Source organism: Arachis stenosperma, chromosome 5, assembly GCF_014773155.1.
Source record: "Arachis stenosperma cultivar V10309 chromosome 5, arast.V10309.gnm1.PFL2, whole genome shotgun sequence".
NCBI classification, from domain to species: domain Eukaryota; kingdom Viridiplantae; phylum Streptophyta; class Magnoliopsida; order Fabales; family Fabaceae; genus Arachis; species Arachis stenosperma.
In genome coordinates, this window is record NC_080381.1 from 112,338,787 (window position 1) to 112,361,221 (window position 22,435).

General features: G+C 28.8%; 3 protein-coding genes across 6 annotated transcripts; 2 read left to right on the forward strand and 1 right to left on the reverse strand.

Annotated features, from left to right (window-relative positions):
• The first annotated feature begins 3,718 nt into the window (after positions 1-3,718).
• On the forward strand, positions 3,719-10,527 carry LOC130982869 (3-hydroxyisobutyryl-CoA hydrolase 1-like). 2 transcript variants are annotated; one of them, XM_057906994.1, is made up of 14 exons: positions 3,719-3,900; positions 4,517-4,597; positions 5,008-5,076; positions 5,564-5,627; positions 6,626-6,705; positions 6,780-6,863; positions 7,163-7,247; positions 7,943-8,028; positions 8,446-8,567; positions 9,281-9,341; positions 9,638-9,739; positions 9,869-9,970; positions 10,127-10,168; positions 10,248-10,526. In XM_057906994.1, the coding sequence occupies exons 1-14, from the start codon at positions 3,856-3,858 to the stop codon at positions 10,383-10,385; spliced, it is 1,161 nt and encodes a 386-aa protein (XP_057762977.1). In that variant the 5' UTR covers positions 3,719-3,855; the 3' UTR covers positions 10,386-10,526. The 2 variants fall into 2 exon arrangements, with proteins under 2 accessions (XP_057762977.1, XP_057762978.1); XM_057906995.1 differs by lacking the exon at positions 9,638-9,739 and having other exon boundaries at positions 10,248-10,527.
• Positions 10,528-10,694: 167 nt separating this feature from the next.
• LOC130982868 (uncharacterized) lies at positions 10,695-16,512 on the forward strand. Of its 3 annotated transcripts, none has more exons than XM_057906992.1 (5): positions 10,695-11,298; positions 11,611-13,569; positions 13,678-15,311; positions 15,416-15,986; positions 16,073-16,512. In XM_057906992.1, the coding sequence occupies exons 2-3, from the start codon at positions 13,167-13,169 to the stop codon at positions 14,688-14,690; spliced, it is 1,416 nt and encodes a 471-aa protein (XP_057762975.1). In that variant the 5' UTR covers positions 10,695-11,298; positions 11,611-13,166; the 3' UTR covers positions 14,691-15,311; positions 15,416-15,986; positions 16,073-16,512. The 3 variants fall into 3 exon arrangements, with proteins under 3 accessions (XP_057762975.1, XP_057762976.1, XP_057762973.1); XM_057906993.1 differs by having other exon boundaries at positions 13,678-14,624; positions 14,738-15,986; XM_057906990.1 differs by having other exon boundaries at positions 13,678-15,986.
• A 1,718-nt stretch (positions 16,513-18,230) lies between these two features.
• Positions 18,231-20,723, reverse strand: LOC130982871 (secoisolariciresinol dehydrogenase-like). Its single transcript, XM_057906998.1, has 2 exons — positions 20,663-20,723; positions 18,231-19,099 (listed from the first exon to the last, which is right to left on the reverse strand). Exons 1-2 carry the CDS (start codon positions 20,698-20,700, stop codon positions 18,322-18,324), a joined length of 816 nt encoding a protein of 271 aa, XP_057762981.1. The 5' UTR covers positions 20,701-20,723; the 3' UTR covers positions 18,231-18,321.
• Positions 20,724-22,435: the final 1,712 nt, after the last annotated feature.

Genomic DNA, 22,435 nt, shown 5'->3' on the forward strand with positions numbered 1-22,435 from the left:
AGGATTTATTTTTTCATATTAAACGAATGTTTTTTTATATTTTTGTAATTGAGATGAAGCGAAAGAGAAGAAAAGGAGCAAACACAATCTAGCTATCCAAACATGGCACGAGGCTACTCCTTTCATACTACAAGGACAGTTGTTGCCGCTTAATAATAATAAAAGCTAGTTCCATGGATCTTGTATGGAATAATAGGTTTCTATTTTCTGATGCAATACTGCTATTCCTTTTGGAAAAGTAAAAAAAAAAGAAATAGAGAAAAAACATTGAAAAAGAGATTGAAAATTAACCCAAAAAAAAAAAAAAAACAAGTATAACAAACGGGAGGTGAACTTTCTGTTGAAGTAGTTGTCTTGAATGCGTTTGTTGAGGGTGTCGCGGAGAGTATGGAAGTCGTCGGCACTTCCAACAGCATTGGTGAAAGAGAGAGGTCTGTGTGTGTAATTGTTGGAGGTGGATATATTAATGTGAGAGATAAAAAGAATGTTTTTATAGGTTTTAATTAGGTTTACTTAATCAATTTTTAAATTTTTTAATTTTAAATTTAAAAAAATTAAAATTAATAATTAATATAAATTAATGTGATTTTGTTTAGTTTTTGTCTGATAACGTCTTGATTTCATATACTTTTTCATGATTTAAAAAAAATGAAAACTGTACAACAATAATGTAGAGCACATTTTATATTATATTTTTAATATTAGACGATTTCTACGTGTTGAAAAAGAAGCAAACAGCAAGAAAGAAAAGAAAAATTTTATATTATTATTAGTTAACTTTTCTCTGATACTCGATCTTCATTGATAGACATAAGGTTTTTCGTTTGAGAAATACTCATACATGATATCTTTATATAAAAATAATATTATAAATTTTTAGATAATTAATTAAATATATTTAGTCAAATATATCAATTCATCTGATAATCTATAATGTTATTTTTATGTAATGATGTTATCATGAAAATATCTACCTTATGGTTTTGCATAAACCCAGTGAAATGATTGCTTGGCTGCTTGCTATTCACATAAATGATCATTGCAGCAGTTAGCACAAAAGAAAAATTAGTGATTCAATTTTTCATTAAATCCAATATATAGGCGACAAACATTTAACATTAAGATATGTTTTCATCCAATATTATCATTTAGCAATATTAAAAGAAAGAAAAAAAAACTGAAGGAAAGTAATTAGTATAGCACGGAGTAATGTAGATTGTAGAGGTAATTCTTTGAACAATTTGTATTAGGAACGAAGAATAGGCAAAATTAAAGTTGGATTTCCCATGATTCAGAGTTTTTAAGATTTGTAGGGTGAATTCTGTTTTAATTTTTTGGAAAAATTTAATTAGGATTAGAATTTATAAAATATGATTTTATAATTTTGGGGTTGTGGACTAAAATTATTTTAGAGGGTTTAAAATCAACTCTAAAATTTTAGGTTCAATTGACAGTTTAACACTTATATATACGTAAATTTGTCTAGTATTACAAATATTGGTATTCAATATGACTTATTATGTTTATATTTTAGAATTTAATTTTTATATAATACAACAAAATAAGATTTTACAAAGTCATTTAATAATTATATTTATCATATAAATAAAAATAACTAATTTTAAATTTTTAACATAAAATATTATTTAAATGTATGAATTCAATTAGATAATTATGTAATTTTTTTAAATTGTTAGTATATTAAAATTAAATTTATATAATTAATTTAAGTTGGCTTAATAGTTAATTTAATATATAGTTCGTTTAAACAAGTATTAGATTGAAGAATAAAGTTGAAACCAAAAACTTAAACTTTATATTCTATTGGGTTTAACAAAGAATTTAAGGAGTATTATTTTAAGAAGTCTTGCGGATAATAATATATATACCTGGGTACAACTGGTTCTTTTTATCTAAATATTTTTTTTATTTTAAATTATTATGGAAGGAATTATATTTTATATATTAGTTTTTAATTTTGCAAGTAGTTTAATTTTACATGGTGGTGCCAGTAAAATTAAAGAAAATTGAAATTTGCACTAATGCACTCACAAATTATGAAATTAGAAACATTTTTGTTTACCTCAAATTCGAATCCACTACATACTAGCAAAATTGAAAAATAACGTGTTTTCATCTCAATTTCATCATTAATGTCAGTAAAATTAAGAAGGAATATTTGTATAATAATGACTTTAAAGTAGGTCACCTTAGAAAAAAATTGTTTACAATTTTGCAGCTAGTGAATGCAAATTTGAGTTGTTACGAAATTAAAAGATAATATACATAAACATAATTTTGTCTACAATGATTCAAAATAGAAAATAAATTTTTTATTTAAATTAAAAAAAAAAGCTTACAACTACCCGTTGATTGTCGTTTTCTAGTTAGACCCAACATAATTTTATCTACAATGACTTAAAATAGGAAATAAATTTATTTATTTAAATTAAAAAAAAACGCTTACAACTTATTAACTACCCGCTGATTGTCGTTTTCTAGTTAGACGCATGCAAGCAATTTGATGATATATTTTTCTTTTTCTTTATCTTTCATGGCTTACTCAATACTCATAGCTTTCTGAAGTTCCCACCATTTAATTTTATATAGCCCTTTTTTCTTGCCCTACTTGTGTGTTTGAGTGTTGAACTGGTAATAAATATCAAAGAAGAAGCTTACTTCTATTTTAATTTTTTTTCCTTTAAATAACAGAAAAAAAAAATTCATTCATAAATAAGTAGTTTGTCGGCACTTCTATATATTAAATTTGATTTAATAAGAATCAAAGCATTCTAAATTCTAGACTAATTAATTAGCCATTTATAACTATTCCTTGTTAGCAACAACATACATACATATACTCATTTGTGTGCACGCATCTAATAAATAAATTAAGAATTTAAATTTAGTAGATATAGTTACTCATAACATGGTATCAAATAAAACTAATATATATGACAAAAAAAAGTCTAATATTTAATTATTTTTAATTTTTTTCCCTGAACTATCAATAATATCTATATAACTTTCACGTTAAAAAGTCAGAAATTTTTAAGAGCTAATAGTTTTTAGTAATTTTGACTAATATTTAATTAAAAATCTAAAACAAACATCAAATTATTTTTAATAAATAAATTTTATTAATTTATATATATAAATTCTAGTAAATATGAGTGCAAACTATATTTATTTATGTATACAAATTTTGATAAATATAAATATAAATTAAGCCCTTTTTCTATATAAACTCCTATAAATCTTCATATCTGTTTTTACAGGTATATATTTTTACCATTCCTATTCAAGTAATTTAAGAACAAAAAATCTCAAAAAGAAAAAATTATTAAGGTAAAATCATACGAAAATCTTAGGTTTTTTTTATTATACTTTATTCTTTTTCCATCTTCGTTAATTCTATTATCTAGGAACTCTAGAAACAAAATTTAAAAAACGAAAAAGAAAATAATGGAACATCAAGATAATACATTCTCCGATCCAAATATAAATTAAAACACAAAATTAATAAATAAAATAAAGATGAGAAGAAGAATAAGAAGGTTCGTTGCACTTGACTTATAGTGCATTGAATCTTTCCACGGTGTTCTTTAATTTTCTCATCAACCAATAACGGTTCATATCGTAGACAAATTGAAAGCTCCATTGAAGCCTTGTTATTTTATTTATCGTTTTGCGTGTTAGTTCACGAGCGTTTTTTTCATTATTATTATTCTCGTGATTATTTATAGAGATGGAGAGAGTTGTATTGTGCTCAAACATGCACTTCTCTCTATATATATATATGTATCACATTCAGAATTGTCTCATTATATATATAGACCATAACTAAATTGCACCATGGCTCTGTTGAGTTTTAAGTTTGACACACAACCAATAAACCAGGTTGTTTTTCTCTCTTCTTCTTCAAGTCTTTTTGTTTTGAGTAATGTTATTAAGAGTTTTTTTTTAAATATTTTATTTATTTTAAATTCTAGATCTTATATGTTAATCTCTTAATTCTAGATTATCTTAAATTATAATTCTTAAAAAAAAGTTAATATTGATTAATTAAAAGTTATCTTTTCTTTCCTATATATTATGATATTCCTATTACCATATGTTGTAATGGTTAGAACCCTGGATAAGAGATTAGAGATTAGAAAATGAAAAAATATCTATGTATTTACTATATGACATATATATCATAAGTTACAAACTACTTATACATATAAATTCAACTAAATAATATTTCAACAGTAATAATGATTGATTAAATTGTTCTTATGATTTTACTAATTAGTTATGTACAACAGCTATTTTTTTATCTTTTCTATAAAAAAAATTTACAAAAAAAAATTCAGTTATGAGTTTTATATTAATAAAAATATTTGACTCAACTATATCTATATATAGAAGTGTAAGTACACATTATGAATTCTCTAATAAGAAGCATGCAATAACTAACAATAAATTTAATGATATATAGTTCAACTATAAGAATATGCATGTCTCCTTGCAGGTACTTTCCGCTGGAAATTCTGCTGTGAAGTTGGTGATACTAAATAGGCCTGACAAGTTAAATAGCCTTAACTATGAAATGGTAAGTAATTTAAATATTAATAATTTGCAAATAAATATACTACCTAGTACCTCTACACGTATAATTTATAACATATATTAGTATTTTCTTAACCATCAACATTCGTTTTTTTTATTAATTAAAAAATAATTTAAATACACAAATAATTGTAGTAATTCATATTATATAATGCACGAAAGTGATTTTAATTTGCGCACTCTCTCCTTTTATTAGACCTCAGTACTTGAGATCTAATATTTTGCCTGTGATTTCTAACCCTTCAGCAATTAAACTATAAAATATTTGTTTTTATACTTGTCTTTTCGTAACAATTTGGAGCCACTATATATTGTCTATAGAAAATAAATATAATAAGGGTAACGAGGAAGATCAATATATATATAAACATCTTTGATTTTACTATTTTTCAGGTTTCTCAAATTTTAAAGAATCTAAGGATGTATGAGACTGACTCCTCAGTTAAACTTGTAATATTAAAGGTAATTAAATCGTCATTTAAAATATATATGTACTTTCTTGTTATTAATAATTTGAATAAAATATGTTTTTTATTCATAACATATGTATGTAATTTTCTTTAAAAATATTTTTAATATTTAATTATATTTAATTTTATCTTTAATATTTTTAATTTGTATCAAAATTATTTGTAGATACTAGTTTTATCGTGTAAAATATTATGAAGAAAATAAAAAATGACTAAAAATAATTTTGACACAATTCAAATATGTTAATAATAAAATTAAAAATATTAAAGACAAAAGATTAAATGAAATTAAACATTAAAAATATTTTTTAAAAAATTATAAATGTTAAGAATAAAAAATATACTTTACCAGTTTATCCTAATAATTTTATTATTATGTTTACTTTTATAATTCAAATTAAACAGTATTTGGCATTTATATATTGATGGTGGACTTATATATATGTTTTTGTATTAAAATATTTCCCAATGGTAATTAGGGAAATGGAAAAGGATTTTGTGCCGGAGGTGATGTAGTATCTGTAATTTCTTCCTCACTCACAGGTATATATAACCCACAAATAAATACCATCAACATACATACATAATCAAAATAAGTAAAATTTCGATTTAATTTTTGATATTATGATTTTGATTAAATAAGACGGTTTTCATTTATTTTTTAAATTTTCAAATTTCAATTTTAACCATATTGAATATAACGTATAGAACAAAACCATTTTTTTATGGTCAAATTGAATAAAGACTAATAAAACTCGACTCTTATTCACTTTTTTAAAAGATTAAACGATTTTTATAAAAAAAAGATACTTCGGTCTCTAAAATATTATTTTAGCACAATACACTTTTGTTAAAAAAATTATTTAATAATAACAAAAAGTAATTTTGTAAAAAATTTTATTTATAATTTATGAGGGTTTAAACTCCTCTCTCACAAATTTTTTTAAAAACTATATATTATCATCACAATTACCACCTTCTACATCATCATTATTATTATTATTATTATTATTATTATTATTATTATTTTAATTGTACAATCATATCTTGTCATTATTATCATTATCTTTTTTACTACCATCAATACTAATATTAATACCATAATATTTGTTTCTTTCATTTTTTTATAATGCTATTTTTTCTTTTTAAAAAGTATGATCTTTATACTGTAATTATTATTTTTGTTTGACATCACTGACAATAATGATCTTCATTTAAACATTCTTAATAAAATAATTTTTCATAAATAAATTTATATTAATAGTTTGTTAAACTCAACATATTATAAATAAAATCCCTACAAAATTAACTTTTCTAATTATCTAGTAGACTTTTTTAACAAAAGATTTGCATGTCCTAAAATAATAATGCTGTAGACTAAAGTGTCCCTTTACTTTTAGATAATATATATCGCTGTGTCTTTCTAAAAAATAACAAAGACAGAGTTTGATCTGTATTTTAGTTAAATTCATAATGAATTAGGTGGTTTAAATTTATCAAGAGATTATATTATTTTGTAACCCCTACTTGAATCTAACCAGGACACTGGACCTATCCTCTGAAATTTTATGGAAAACAACTCATTTTGGACCATTTGGCAGCGACCTACAAAAAGCCTCTAGTGAGTTTTTAATTATTATTATTCTTCTCCTTATTATTAATACACTACATTTTTATATTCAATTGTTGAAACAGGTATCTGTGATTAATGGAGTGGTTATGGGAGGAGGAGCGGGTCTTTCCATGAATACAACCTTTAGAATTGTGACTGAAAAAGCTGTATGTTTCTCTAGATAACATCAATTTCAGTCCACTTACACATTCTTAAAATTTTAATACAAATATAATAAAAAGCTATACAAACCTAAACTAAAGTTTCACTAATTTAACTTGGCATTTGATCTATAAAAAAACATGTATATATTGACATTTGATGATGACGACGACGATGATGAACTATCTTAGCATTGATCTATAAATAAATGTATTGACATTTGATGGATCACGATTATTATTATTATTATTATTATTATTATTATTATTATTATTATTATTATTATTATTATTATTTGTTGTAGGTATTTGCTATGCCAGAGACATATATAGGCTTTTTTCCAGATGTGAGTGCAAGTTACTTCTTATCTAGGCTTCCTGGCTATTTTGGTAATTAGATAGCTCACATGATTCTCATTATAAAAAATTACCTCAATAACGATTGATTTTTTTTTTAATTGATATTAAACTTTTAGCAACCGATTGTGGTAGCTAAACTTAAAAATAATTAGTGACCGACTTTTGTCTAAAACTACTAAATCAGCATCAAACAATATCGATCACTAAATTAATTGTTATTATATTATTTAATAATTGATTTAGCAACTAATTATTTACATCGAACAATATTTTTTAGTCTGTTTTTATGTTGATTGCAAAATCAATAACTAAATTAAAAATAAAAATTGATTTAGCGATCGATTGATTTGATAGCCTAAAATTTTTTGTTTTAATTACTAATTCCGTCGCTATATTAAAACAAATAGCAACCGATATTTAATGAGCAACTAAAATTGCTAATTTCTATTATAGGAATTAATTTGACTACCAATATTTTTTTGATCCTAAAAAATAAATTGGTTGTTATTAACGATTAGTCTTATTAATGACTAAAATCAGTCACTATTTTAAATATAATTTATATATCTATATATAACGGGTTATAATTCATATATGTGTAATATTGTTATAAAATTATTTATTTCAAAAGTTTAGAGAGATAGGTATAAAATGTCTACAATAATTTTTAATTTTTAATTATTTTGATTAATGAAAAATTTTAATTATTTATTTATTATATGTAGGGGAGTACCTAGGACTAACCGGAGCTCGTTTGGACGGAATAGAAATGGCAGCATGTGGATTAGCTACACATTTCATCCATTCTACGGTGAAATTATGAGTTAAATTAGGAAAAAAAATTAGTTAATATCAGTTAGTTCTTTTTAAATTATTATTTCTTTTATGTTAAATTTTAAATTCTAAAAGTAATGCCTTTTATTTTACAATTTTTTTTTTTACTTTTAATCAAATTAAGAAGTATTTTTAAATATTGAAAAAGTACTTTAATTATTTTTACCGAAATCATATAACCATCGTAAACATTATGTATAAATTTAACAAATATTATATGTATAATTTTCAAAAATAATTCTTTTATTTCAAAGCTTCTCCGGAATGGAAGATTTGCCTGTAATTATTGGATTCGTAACGTAACCATATATTTATTTCAATTTTCACATTGTAATTTGAAGTATCATATTTTGTCATCAATGCTATATTTTTTGTTTTTTATTCTATGTAATAGAAGCTTAATGCATTGGAAAATGCCCTACAAGCTATTACTTCTTCAAATGTATCAACAGTTTCTGCTTTAATAGAAACTTTCACAGAGAAACCAACTGTGAAAAAGGATAGCCCTTTCAAGAGGTAATTAATTAAGTCAACAAGAAAATGTTTATTCTAGTTTTAGTTAAGATATTTGAGAATTGATACAATGCATGTTAACCGTTAGAATATATTCAAGATAAAAATGGTTAATTGCATATAAAAAATTAGTAATAAGATCAGTCACAATATATTTGTATTTAAATATACGTATATATAATTTTATTTTTTTTAATTTTTATAAGTAATTTTTAATTAATTTTTTCATAAAAAAAATTGAATATTCTCAATGATTTATAACACTTGTTCAATTGTTATTAAAAAAATTTAAATATATTATCCTAATGATATTTCTTTAATGACAATTAAATAAGTTATAAAAGATACTCAACCTCCTATTTATGAGACAGTTAATTAAAAATTATTTATTCTATATTTCAATTCATATTTTATATGAATAACTAATTAAATAAATATTTTTTTTGTACATATAATATAATTATTTTTTAAGATATTATAAATTAATATAATTTCTAGATATATTTCATATTAATTCCATGTTTATTATTTAGTTTGATATTAGGATGATTTAATCTTTATGATCAAATTATATCATTAACTTATAAATATATACTTTATTTTTTATTATGCAATCAGACAACATCTGATAAATATAAATTTAATTTATTATTCTTGAGTTATTATTATAAATTCTAATATGTAATGAATCCTATTTCTACGACCATGAAAAATAGATTGGAGATCATAAACAAATGTTTCTCAAAAGGGACAGTGGAAGATATAATTCAATCTTTGGTAAGTACAGTAAAAATATTATTGGTATACTAAAATTAATTATTAATTTAATTAATTTATGTACAAATACATAATTATTTAATTCTATTTTTTTGTGACTATTTATTTAATTCTATTTTAATATATATTTTATATTTTAATGTATAGTTTATATAAATAATTTATTTAATGGTTTTTTTTTATCCTTAGCATATATAGTTGATTTATAATACATGTGCATGTATATGATTTAGTATATCTGTTACGTTGAAATTAAACTTGGAACGGAACTATAATTTTTAAAATTATTTATATAGGAAAATGAATTAGAAAATGGAGCAGAAAAAATGTGGATAACAATTGCATTAAACTCTATGCGTTCTTCAAGTCCCATGAGTCTCAAGATCTTCTTAAAATCTGTAAGTATATTATATATACTACGGGAAAATAATATATCCAAAATAAAATTCTTTGTTATTGAAGTTTTATTTTTTGCACTAACTATTAATTAGTGACGGAAATAATGAATTTGCGTTGATATTTTTCAGATCAGAAAAGGCAGAATACAAAACATTGAACAATGTCTTCACAGGGATTATAACATTGCTAGCCATCTCTTTAAAAGAACAGTGAGCAACGATTTCTATGAGGTAAATATTTGAACAATTTTCCCGCTGAATAAGCTAAACAATTCTCTCTCTCTCTCTCTCTCTCTCTCTCTCTCTCTCTCTCTCTCTCTCTCTCTCTCTCTCTCTCTCTCTCTCTCTCTCTCTCTCCAATTTACTCAAATTAAAACGTGTTAATAGGGTTCAAGAGCAAAGCTGTTTGATAAAGACAACAAACCTAAGGTATTAGATAAATAATTATTTGGCTTATAATTTTTTCCTCCCTTATTAAGCTAAGTGTGATTTTCATACTTTGAACTAGTGGGAGCCTTCAAAGCTAGAGTTGGTTAGTGAAGAAATGGTGGGGCAGCACTTTATAAATATCAGTGACTATGCATGGGAGCCTTTACAACTTCCTCAAAGATTCCATTCTCCAATCATAACTGCTAGCAGATTATAATTATTAAATTCAAGATATAAGCTCTGGTTGGTGAAGGTTAAGTGAGGCCAAAAAAAAAAAAAAGTTGAAGGTTAATTTTAGTTATATCCAAAATTTATGTTGGATAATCGATAAAGTTATGTTGTTGTTATTATGATTATATATATATATATATATATATATATATATATATATATATATATATATATATATATATTGTGGGGCATAATATGCTGCTTTTATTCATCTTGGAAGTGAATTATATATATAGCGCTGCTGAAAAAATCACTTTTAAAGGTTATTTATTTATTTATTTATTTTTAACTGTAATAAAAATAATTATTAATATATTTTTTAGTAATTAAATATTAACTATTTTTTATTTTTATCATTAAAAAGTTTTAGTGTCAATTATATAATTATTAATAAAAAAATTTTAACTATTGCAAAAAATATATAAATTCATTATAACATGTAATAATAAGAGTAAATAGTCAAATTGGTTCCCAAAAGATAGCCCGATCTCCAAATGAGTCCCCGTAAGAAAAAGATAATAGAAATTGTCCTCGAAAAATTTAAAATTGGTAACATTAGTCCTTCCGTCAAATGTTTGAGTAACGGCGTGAACATATGCTGACCTGGCCGTTAGAGTGACACACGTCAGTGAAGGCTTAAACAGTGTCGTTTTCGTTGCTCCCCGTTACAACGCTTGGGTTTTCATCCCTGTTTCGTATTCTCTCTCTAGTTGCATCCTTCTTCTGAAAAGAAAGAACCCCTGCCATCCCTTTGTCTTAGTTGTTTCCTCCAGGAAGACGGAGCATTGAACGGCGACGACCAGGCTTGACCGATGACGACAGTGTGCTGGAGTTGTTGGTGACCGGTTTGCGACGACGTTGGTCAACCGAAAAGGGCACTCCATCGCCTTGCGTGAGAGGTAGGTTAGCTTTCTTTTTTTATTTTGTGAGAGTGATTGTGGTTTTATCTCCTGATCAATGTGGTTGTATTGTTGTTGAAAATCCATTGTTACTGTTTGCAATGTTAGGGTTTAGGAGAATGTGTTCAGGCTTAGGACTTTGGTGATTATCCATGATATGACCCTGTTTTTGGATTCTTGAGAACGTTGTTTGTGCTCTGTGTAGCTGCATGTGTGTGTGTTAGATTCATTTTGGTAGTTGATGTTGAATATGCTTTGCCTCTCCATGAAAAAAATTTGCATCAGTTGTGTATGTTGCTATTTTGGTTTCAGATGGAAGGTCCCCCAATGACCTTTGTATTTCACCATGGTGGGAAGTTCCAAACAGATGAATCAGGCTATCTGTGTTATGAACCAGATAATACTGAAGTATTAATAGGTGTAGATTCAGACACTCTAGACGTTTTCTTTGTGAAGGGATACTACAAGGAGCTGGGATATGCTGAGATGAACAATTGCTTGTGGAAAGTTTCTGGAACGTTGCTGAAAAATGGCTTGACGAGGCTAGAAAATAACACTGATCTGTTGGAATTGGTTAAGGATTGCAGGAGGAATCATCACCTCATCAACATCTATTTTGAGCATGTAGTGTCTAAGCCACACGTGGTTGACTGCATGAGCAAGGATGATGATGAAGTACTTTGTTTGCCAACCTTCCCTGAAGAAGCAGAGAAACTGAACAAGGACCACAATGATGCAATGTCCCAAGATTACCGTAAGACAACAGAAAAATCACCTCAGCCAAAAAGAGCCAAAACTCAGCCCACTCCTAAGGCCACTCCTCAGCCCACATCTAAGGCTATTCCTCAGCCCAAACATAAGCCCACACCTAAGCCCACTCCTCAGCCCACACCTAAGCCCACACCTAAAGCCACACCTGAGCTAACTCCTCAGCCCACACCTCAGCCCACACTTAATCCCACTCCTCAGCCCAATCCCCAACCCACACAAACGCCCACACCTAAGCCCATAGTTATTAGAACCGAACTGGTAATCGAACCGGTTAGATTACTGGGTCACTGGGTTACTGGTTCAATCGGTGGGTCACTAGTTGAACCGGTTGACTCGGTACTATATAAATAAAAAATAAAAATAGTCAAAAATTTAAAATTTTAATTTAAAATACATATTTTTACTAATATTTTAAGAATATTAAAATATTTTAAAATATTATAGACCAGAAATAATAAGTATTTTATTATTTTTACTCTATTATAAATATTTTTATTTTGTTTTTATATTAAAATAACTATTATTTTTAAATTTCAACAATTTATTAATTAGTTTATATTTATTATATTATTATATACTACAAGTATTTATTAAAAAATAATGCTAATAGATATTATATAATTATAAAAAAAATAAATGAGTTTATAATTATTGTTAAATGAAAATATAATTAATTTAAGAATAAATGAATTTATAACTAAATTTAAAATAAATTGGATAGAAATAAATTATTTGATAAAAGATATGTATATATTATAATTTGCATATATATATATATCAATGAAAACCATCCCAGCCTAGTGCCTGTCAATAGGGTTACTCTTCCAAGGGGGAAGGGGTTTGAACCCCTTATGTTATATTTTGTTAAAATTTAATTTCTAACCGATTCGGTTGGACCGAATTTTACTGAGTTCGACCGGTTTTTACTGATTCGCACCGGGTTTAATCGGTTCACAGTAGTTTTAAACCTTATACGGTCCAAATAACGGACCGGACCGGTAAAGGATCCGGTTCACCGATTTTCTGGTTGAACCGGCCGATCCGGTCCGGTTCTGCTAACACTGCCTAAGCCCATTCCAAAGCCCAAAACCAAGTCCATGAAAAAGTCCGTCCAGCAGCCCAAATCTTGGACTAAACCCAATGCTCCTAAAGGGAGTGGCAAGGCTACAGCAGCCGACAAGATCAGTAAGAAGGTGAAAGCCACAACCAGTACAAGATCTGGAAGGCAGGTTAAGGCAACTCCAGTTGTAGATGATAGTGAATCTCATGATTCATATGATAGTGCTGAAGACAGCTTGTACAAGCCTCCAAAAGTTGCAGGAGATTCCATATACAGTAGTGACAGTGATAGTGGAGTTGATGGAGTAGAGGCTTCTAGGGCCAAGAAAGTAGATCACAGAGAGAAGCATAGGCCTGCTGCTGACAGAACAAGGGACAAAGCTATTGATACTGATGACTCTAGCTATGAGGACATCGAATCTGATGAATGCTCTGATGGAGGTATTATATAATTAATTGTGTATCTGTTATTGAATTTACTTGTTTAATAGATCTGATTCAACTAATTTTTTTCTACACAAATCTTATAGTATTTTCATGTAATTTCAGAGTCAGATGACGAATTTGATGGGGAAGAATCATCAGATGGAGATGAATGGAAGTCAGAAGATTCTACCCATGAGTTAGACTCTGAAGATGAAGGGCCAGCTGTGTATCCACATTATAATGACAAGGCCAAATTTGGTGATCTGAAGTTTGAGGTAAGTATGGTTTTCAAATCCAAGCAACATTTTATGACTGCCACTAGAGATTACACTATACAATGGGGTAAGAATATTAGGTTCTGTAAGAATGACAAGGTTAGAGTCAGGGCGGTTTGTAAGTGTGAAGACTGTCTATGGGTAGTATATTGTAGACACAACCCCAGTGATGATTCCTGGCAGATAAAAATACTAGTTGACAATCACACTTGCGCAAGAAAGCGAAAAAATAGAGCTGCTATATTGGAATGGACCGTGAATAAGTTATACCCAAAACTTAGGAAGCACCCTAAGATGAAGCATAGGGAGGTGTATGAGTGGTTTGTTAGGAAGTGCAACGTGAAGCTGAATAGTTCATGCATTACTCGAGCTATTAAGGCATCTAGGAAAATAGTTGAAGGGGATGAGATTGCTCAATACAGGTTGATATGGGATTATGCAAATGAATTGCTAACTGCCAACCCAGGTTCCACAGTTCAGGTGGGTGTGATTCCCATTACTGATAATCTACTTCAGTTCGAGAGATTTTATGTGTGTCTAGATGCTTGTAAGAAGGGTTTCAAGGCAGGCTCTAGGCCATTGATAGGTCTAGATGGGGCATTCCTGAAAACATTACATGGAGGACAGCTTCTCACTGCATGCGGACAGGATGCAAACAATCACATTTTTGTGATTGCATATGCAATTGTTGATGTTGAGAACAAAGAGAACTGGAAATGGTTCTTGGAGCTGCTCCTATCAGACCTGAGAGAATATGAGGCAAAGAACTTGTGTTTCATATTAGACATGCAAAAAGTGAGGACCAATTTGAATCACGATTTGATTTTTAAGGACTTTTTTGATTTAATGATGCTTCTTTGAGGACTGTAATAACTGTAAATCTTGTCGGGTTTGACTGTTTGTGCAAGGGTTAATACCAGCTGTCAAAGAACTCGTCCCAGCTGTTCCACACAGATTTTGTGTCTGGCATTTGTGGAGGAACTTCTCCAAACAGTGGGGCAGCGTCGAGCTTAAGAACTTGGTCTGGAAGTGTGCAAGATCGAGGACCCCAGTTGAGTTTGAAAGGAATATGAATAGAGTCAAAAGGATTAATCAAAAAGCTTGGGAATACTTAGACAAGTGGCCGAAGGAAACGTGGACCAAAGCCCATTTCAGTGAAGGGCCAAAGGTCGACAACATTTACAACAACGCTTGTGAATCCTTCAATGCAAAGACGAAGCATGACAGAGGTAAGCCTATTCTGAGTTTGGCAGAGGAGGTACGAAGAATGGTTATGAAAAACATGTCTGACAATAGACTGAACCTTCTGAGTTATCAAGGAAAACTTGCTCCAGTTCAGCAAAGTAGGCTATAATCACTTATTAAGTTATCCAGAAACTGGGCTCCCTACTGGTCGGGTGATGCAAAAGAGGAAGTCTATGAAGTTCAAGGATGGCCTACTAATATGGTAGTAGATTTGGGGAAGCATACTTGCTCCTGCAGGTTTTGGCAGTTGACACGTTGAATTCATAAATAATTTCTTTTTACATATGCATACCATGATTCATACTTAACTGAATGAATTTTTTTTTGTGTGAAATATATAGGAATGCCTTGTATGCACGCAATATCGCCATTCAAAAAAAAAATGATAAGAGGCCTGAGGAGTATTGCCACGAATGGTTGAGCATGGATGCGTACAGAAGAACATACCAATTCAATGTTAATTCTGTCAAGGGACAAGATCTATGGGAGAAAACTAGTTCTCCTGCACCTATTCCACCTCCTATCAAACCTAAACCAGGCAGACCAACAACAAATAGAAGGAAGGACAAGGATGAAGGATCCACTGGCACGAAGACAAAAATGAAAAGGAAGTATGCTCCAATTCGGTGCATGTACTGTGGAGAGGTGGGTCACAACAAGAGAACTTGCAGTAAGAAAAAGCAAGACGATGCTCAGGAGAAAGCAAGGATGATGCAATTGCAGCTTGCAGCTGTTCAACAACTACAACCTGCACCTGGTCCAGAAGCAGAAAAGGAAGATTACACTCAGCCCATACAGACACTACCTGCAGTAGCAGCAGCTGCTCCAGATGAACAGACTGAAATTCCTGTTACTCAGCATGCTCAGCTTCCACTGACACAACAATCCCGCATATCAACCAATGTCAATAAGGTAATCTTCTAAAGAGTTTTAATTTGAGCATTAGTTACTTGTAGTTATTTTTTATTTCAGACAATGATGATAACTGTTTGATGCAGACTAGAAATAAAGGAAGGCCTCCAAAACTCCATGTCACCAGGGCAGGGCAAAGGAAAATGCCTCTCTAAAAGCAGTTGCTATATCTGTTGAAACTATCAAGGATAGCAGCTCCGCAACAGCCAAGAAACTTGCCAGCTTCATGACATTCGTTCCAACTCCGGGTTTCAAACCTCCTAGAAAAAAAGATATGGAATGACTTCAAGACTTGAAGACATAAAATATAGGGCATTTAGTATCTGTTATTTTGTCAGGGCCAAATTTTACCATTTATAAACAATGTGGTAGTTGTGGTATCTTCAATAGCCCTGTTTTTTGTATAGTCCTTTATAGTATACTGCTTTCAACTGTCAGCTACTACCTTTTGGATTATTATCATGTTAAAACAATGTTGTTATTTGAATCTGAGACAATGGAAACTAGTACACCATTGGTGATGTTATGATGTGATGCTATTCCTACTTCATTTAATTTTAATTCTGCTTATTCTGATTTGCTTACATTATGTTATGATCAACAACAATGTTGCATGTAAATAACCTTTTTACTAGTAAAGAAACATGAACATACAAGGTTTTCACAATAACAGAAAACTATCAAGGTTCACAACATCATCCTTTTCACAGTAACTGCTTCACTTTCCACTAAAGAATATACACATAATCATAAAAACCAGAACCACAACTATTAATCCAAAATACAGTTGCATCCTAAGTGCTTTTACTTCAGCTTCTAAACTCATCTTTCTCCAATATATGTTATGGTTCAACAAAGCAGCATCACTCTCCATTTCTGCATCAGTTTTAACTTCTCCTAAGTGCTCTAATCCTTTATACTCGTCGTCCTCAGCCCACCTAAAGTAATTGCAGTGGCTGCCCTTCTGCACAACATCAGGGTACCAAAATGTCAAAATCCAACTCAAATAATTTGAAGTTTCAAGAAGACTACATTGATAACTCACCCGGTATCTTGGACAAGCATGGAACAATCTATCAGGATTTTCTCTTGTCCCAGACTTCTTGATCACTGTCTTCAGCCCACAAAAGCAAATTTGGTCGGAGTTTTTCTTCCGCCACCGTAGCGAAGAGCTCGAAGCATGACTTCCGTGTGATTCCAACACTTGTCGACTGCGACCCCACCTACGCTACCCATCGTGCAATTGGTCATCAATTTTCGGCCTCTGCAGAATCAATCTCATGCTGCAGCAACAATGGCATTTAAGACGAAGAGGGGATTAGGGTTTACAGATCTAGGACTAATTTGACATACATATGGAAACATATCTTGTCACCAGCCATTCTGCGCCAAGCTGGCATGCTGATATGCCACACTGATAGTCACATAAGCAACTGTTAACGGCATCATTAACGGAATTCACGGAACGTTCACGGAAGAACTAACGTTACCAATTTTAAATTTTTCGAGGACAATTTTTATTATCTTTTTTTTACAGGGACTCGTTTAGAGATCGAGCTATCTTTTAGGTATCAATTTGACTATTTACTCGTAATAATAAAGACAAATATATAACTATTATTAAAATATAATTAAATAAAATATATAGCAATCATTATGTTATTGTCCCTACAAACAATATTTGTTGTGGTGTAATATATGTAAGTTTTTACTTGTTTTCTAATGTAATGCATTAGTTTAATAATATTTAACGTAATAAATAGATAGCTATTATAAAGTGTATTATATCCGTTAGAAATAAAAGTAAGGATATCTCTCTGTTAGAGTCTTGAACAAGAAGGTAACTGAATGGTTTTGAAAGAAAGCAATTGCGATAATGAAGATTGAATGAAAGTGTAATTTGATCTCAAATAAAGTGAATTACAAAATGGACAGTTGTTTGAGGCATTACAAGATATAACAACACTCTACACAATTAACCACTATCATCCATGATAGCTTGAATATGATCATCCTCTTAAAAGAGATAATCACTTACAAAGAGTGAATCAACCAATTTTCAAATGGAAGACTCATATTTAGCAATGGTACTTATTTAATTTTAATTGAGTTTTAAGATCTGAAAAATATAATTAAGTAATTTGAGATTTTGAATTTGAGATTAAGCACCAATACCCTTCATAAAGATTAAACTAACTATGATATAAACATAAAATTTACTTAGTGCCAGGAAATATGAATATTAAGCAGCTGGAAGCAGAGACAATAAAGATTTCATAAGAAGAGTGAATCAGTTATTCCATAAAAGAGATGAGTATGAATTGAAGATTCCAATTTAAGATTGTGAGAACACACCAAAAATTGGATTGATTGTAGTAAAACCACCATCCACGGCTAGATTATGACCACTAATGTACTTCGACTCATCACTAGCCAAATACACTGCAGCTTGTGCTACATCTTCTTCCATCAAATGAACACCTTTCAGATTTGAATAAACATTTAAGCACCCTTCCTCATCAAGTTTGAAGAACTCTTTACCTGCATCATTTGCAATAAAGTAAGGAGACAAGCAATTCACTCTTATCCCAAATTTGCCAAGATCAGCAGCTGCATTCTTTGTGAGTCCAATTAAGCCATGTTTGGAGCTTGTGTATGCATGAGTTGCAATCCCTCCAACGCTTGAACTTACACTCCCTACATTTACAATACTACCCTTTTTCTCTGGAATCATCACTCTAGCTGCATGCTTGATTCCCAAGAAAGGTCCTGTGATGTTAACTCTAAGAACGTGCTCGAATTCGGATACATCATTGTTTATAATGCTAGGATTACGATAATCATCTATTGCTGCAGCGTTGTTCACAATTATGTCTAGCTTTTGATAGTTTGATATTGCTATGTTAACTGCATTCTCAACATCGGTTTCTTTTGTTACGTCGCAGTGTGTATAGGTTGCGAATTGAGCTCCTATGCCATCTTGGAGGGCGAGTCCTTGTTGGTCTCGAATGTCGGCAATCACAACCTTGGCGCCATTTTTGCAGAACAGCCTTGTCATGCACTCACCAAGGCCTCTAGCCCCTCCAGTAATCAAAGCCACCTTTCCTTCAAGTCTAAACAAACATTTACAGAGCTGGTTCAAAAACTTGAAAATAAACTATAGTCTCACATCTACCAAATCATTAACTAAGAATACTTATATAAAAGATAATAACTTTAGCATCATGATGACAATACAGTCCAGAGTAAACTCATATAAACTAATTTGGAATACAAACGATTACTTAAATTTGGTTAATTTTATGGCCCGACTCTCATCAGCCTAAAATAGTAATTGGCTCAAGAACGTCTCTCAGATGTATGCTAGTCTATAAAAGATATAACTTGGATCGTATTTACGAAGGTTTTTAAATGAATTTATTCACATTCTCCATCCAAATACTATAAATAAAAGACTTAATATATACACTATATAATCATAATCTTTATATCTTTTGGACCTCAATTTGATCTTTAGAGTCTTTACACAATTCGTCTTAACGGTGCTCATGCAAAGACCCAACCCAAACTTAATCGATTTGAATCAAATCTCATTTGAACTCGTTCGAATCCAGTCAACCATAAAACTAAAAAAATTGATTTGGCTAAATCATTTAATTAGATTAGGGACACAGTTCAGGCCACCGGATCACATTCAATTAAATGGCCAAAAATTAAATAACACAGATTAGGTCTTTCGGGAGTTAGGTAAAAATTAATTATATTTTTTAAAATTATTTATTTTAACTAAATTTTAATTTGCATTGATATTTGTGTTAATTCATGTGAAAAAGAAATTAAGCCCACAATTTGGGTTGAAAATAGGTCAAGCCAACTCAAACTCAACTCGTTAATAGTTTGATAAGTTAAATTCGTGAGCTAGTGAGTCAAATTTAAGATTAGAATTGAGCTCATAAATTAAATGAGTCAAACTTAAACTTTGATAAGTTCAGTTCATTAGCTCATGAGCTAACTCAATTATATATATATGCATTTAATCTATCCTTTTAATATTATATATACACATATGAAATAGTAATATATAATATATATAATTATATATTAATTATCTTAATTATTTAAAATTTAATATTTATTTTTTATATATAATTTTGATGTAGGATATAAATAAAAATTTATAATTTATTGATGGATAAATAATATATAAAATTGATTTTTTTAAATATTTTTTAAAATATATAAGTTATAATTTATTGATATAGAAAATTATAAATTATGTTCTTATTATTTGAGCCAGCTCGTGAGCTTTCAGTGAGTTGAACTTGAGCTTAAAAAATAAGCTCGATTGTTAATGAGTGGAGCCGTGAGCCAAGCTCAAATTTTGTGAGTTGAGCTTGAATTTAGTCTAGCTCGACTCAGTTCGATTCACTTCCAACCCCACTCACATTCATTTTATGCTTTTGTTATTAATAATCTTATAAATTTAATTCCAGTCCCAGTAAGATAAGCTCATGTAAATTTAATTCTGATTGATATGCATGTGGAGATAGATTTCTATGTTGAAAACAAAAACTTAAGAAATCAAGCATTTTTTTCCTATGAAGAAATTCACCCCAAAACAATACACAGATACATACATAAGCTAGATAACATACATATTGGTTCCTAATCCATACCTTTTTGCAAAATGTGGGAAATGTGAAAAGCCTGCCATAGTAAGAGATCGCTGTAAAATTATTACAAGACTTCTTAAGCAACAATCTTTAAATACAATTGAAACCATGAGCAGAACCTCTCCAACTTATATAGACAAACAAAATTTGCATGCATATACTAAAACATTTGAGTTCTTCATTATTTAATTAATTACCATATGTACAGTTCTTAGACCAATTATTGTAACAAATGCAATAATTTAATTTTAATTTTAATAAATTTATTTGAAAAGTAATAAATATGCACGTTGTCAAATAGGCATAACTGCATAACTATTTATTATTGTGACCTGAGTGAAAAAGACATACAATCCAAAACCAAGTTGGTTGGGCGTTAGTAATTATTAAATTTGAGCCAGCTCGCTTTATTTTGTCACGTCAAAACCCACTACGAAACAAACGAGTTGGCCCAATAAATATGGACTGAATTTGCTATCCCATCCTGTCAAAGGACGAATTGGCAAAAACACATATCGACCTGCTTTTTTTTTTTTTTTAAATATTTGATTCAAACATTAAATTATAAATCATGAAGTAGATTCACAATATATTCACAATTCCTCACTTCATCAATTACATAAGTTAGTACCATCATTCTCTTAATTAGAAATATATACAAAATCCTTCAATAATCAGCATCATCATTCATCAACAATTCACCATTCAATAGCATTTGAGTTCAACAAAATTAAAGTTTTGCATCACAATTTATTAATTTTAAAATAATTTTATAAAAAAAATTAAATAAATAATAAAATTAATTAAAAAATTAAAATTATTTAAAACTAAAATTTTGCATCACAATTTATTAATTTATTTACTGTTAAGTTCGTACGATTGACGCATGATGAATATATGTAAGGAATCTGGTATTATAATTGCAGATACTTAATTAAATAAGAATGATGAAGATGAAGAAGATTAAAGAATAATGAAGAATATGAGAGAAATGGAATTTTATGTTTTCTACTATTTCTTATACTACAAGATGTATATAAGTGCCATTTATAAGAAAATTGATAACCAAATCTATTACTTTTATCACAATTTTAATTCTAGCAGAATTAGTAGTTATTTAAAAATGCTACATATGTGCTAAAAATTACTCATTAAATAAATTATTATATATATATATATATATATATATATATATATATATATATATATAATTTATATATTTTTTAACTAAATAAATACACTAGCATAATTAAACCTGTCATATAATATAATAACTAAACATGTAATAGAACAATAATTAAAATTGTCTATAATAATATAACAAAAAAAATTGAAACATTAAATACGTATTTTTATATGTGATAAATGATTGACGGCTGATTTTGTATACATATATATATAACGTGATAATGGGTAATTATTACTCTAATTATTAGATTTAACAACCAACATGTGTATTACTAGAAGCAGCAATATTATTTATTTATTATTTATGAACCCCAATGAAAATGATGGATAAAATGTTTTATGCCTCTTATTTTCTAGCTTTTATTTAATGTTTTATGCCTCTTGCTTATCAAGACTTAATTTGATAAAGATTTTTCAAAAGTGTTTATGTTTTTTAAAGATATAAATTTTGTCTTTAGTGATTGATAAATAAAAAATGTTATGTAGTTAGCTTGTACTTATAATTTTTTAAAAATAAGGTGTTTTAATTTTAAAATCACTTAAAATAAATTTTTTTAAAATTGAGTTATATTTATTAAAAATAAAAAA

Coding starts and splice junctions, on each gene's coding strand:
- LOC130982869 (XM_057906994.1), top strand. CDS start 3,856: ATGGCTCTGTTGAGTTTTAAGTTTGACACACAACCAATAAACCAG. Junction 3,901..4,516: donor ACACACAACCAATAAACCAG/GTTGTTTTTCTC, acceptor GTCTCCTTGCAG/GTACTTTCCGCTGGAAATTC. Junction 6,706..6,779: donor CGACCTACAAAAAGCCTCTA/GTGAGTTTTTAA, acceptor TTGTTGAAACAG/GTATCTGTGATTAATGGAGT.
- LOC130982868 (XM_057906990.1), top strand. CDS start 13,167: ATGAAAAAGTCCGTCCAGCAGCCCAAATCTTGGACTAAACCCAATGCT. Junction 13,570..13,677: donor TGATGAATGCTCTGATGGAG/GTATTATATAAT, acceptor ATGTAATTTCAG/AGTCAGATGACGAATTTGAT.
- LOC130982871 (XM_057906998.1), bottom strand. CDS start 20,700: ATGGCAGGCTTTTCACATTTCCCACATTTTGCAAAAAG. Junction 19,100..20,662: donor TTCCCACATTTTGCAAAAAG/GTATGGATTAGG, acceptor ATGTTTGTTTAG/ACTTGAAGGAAAGGTGGCTT.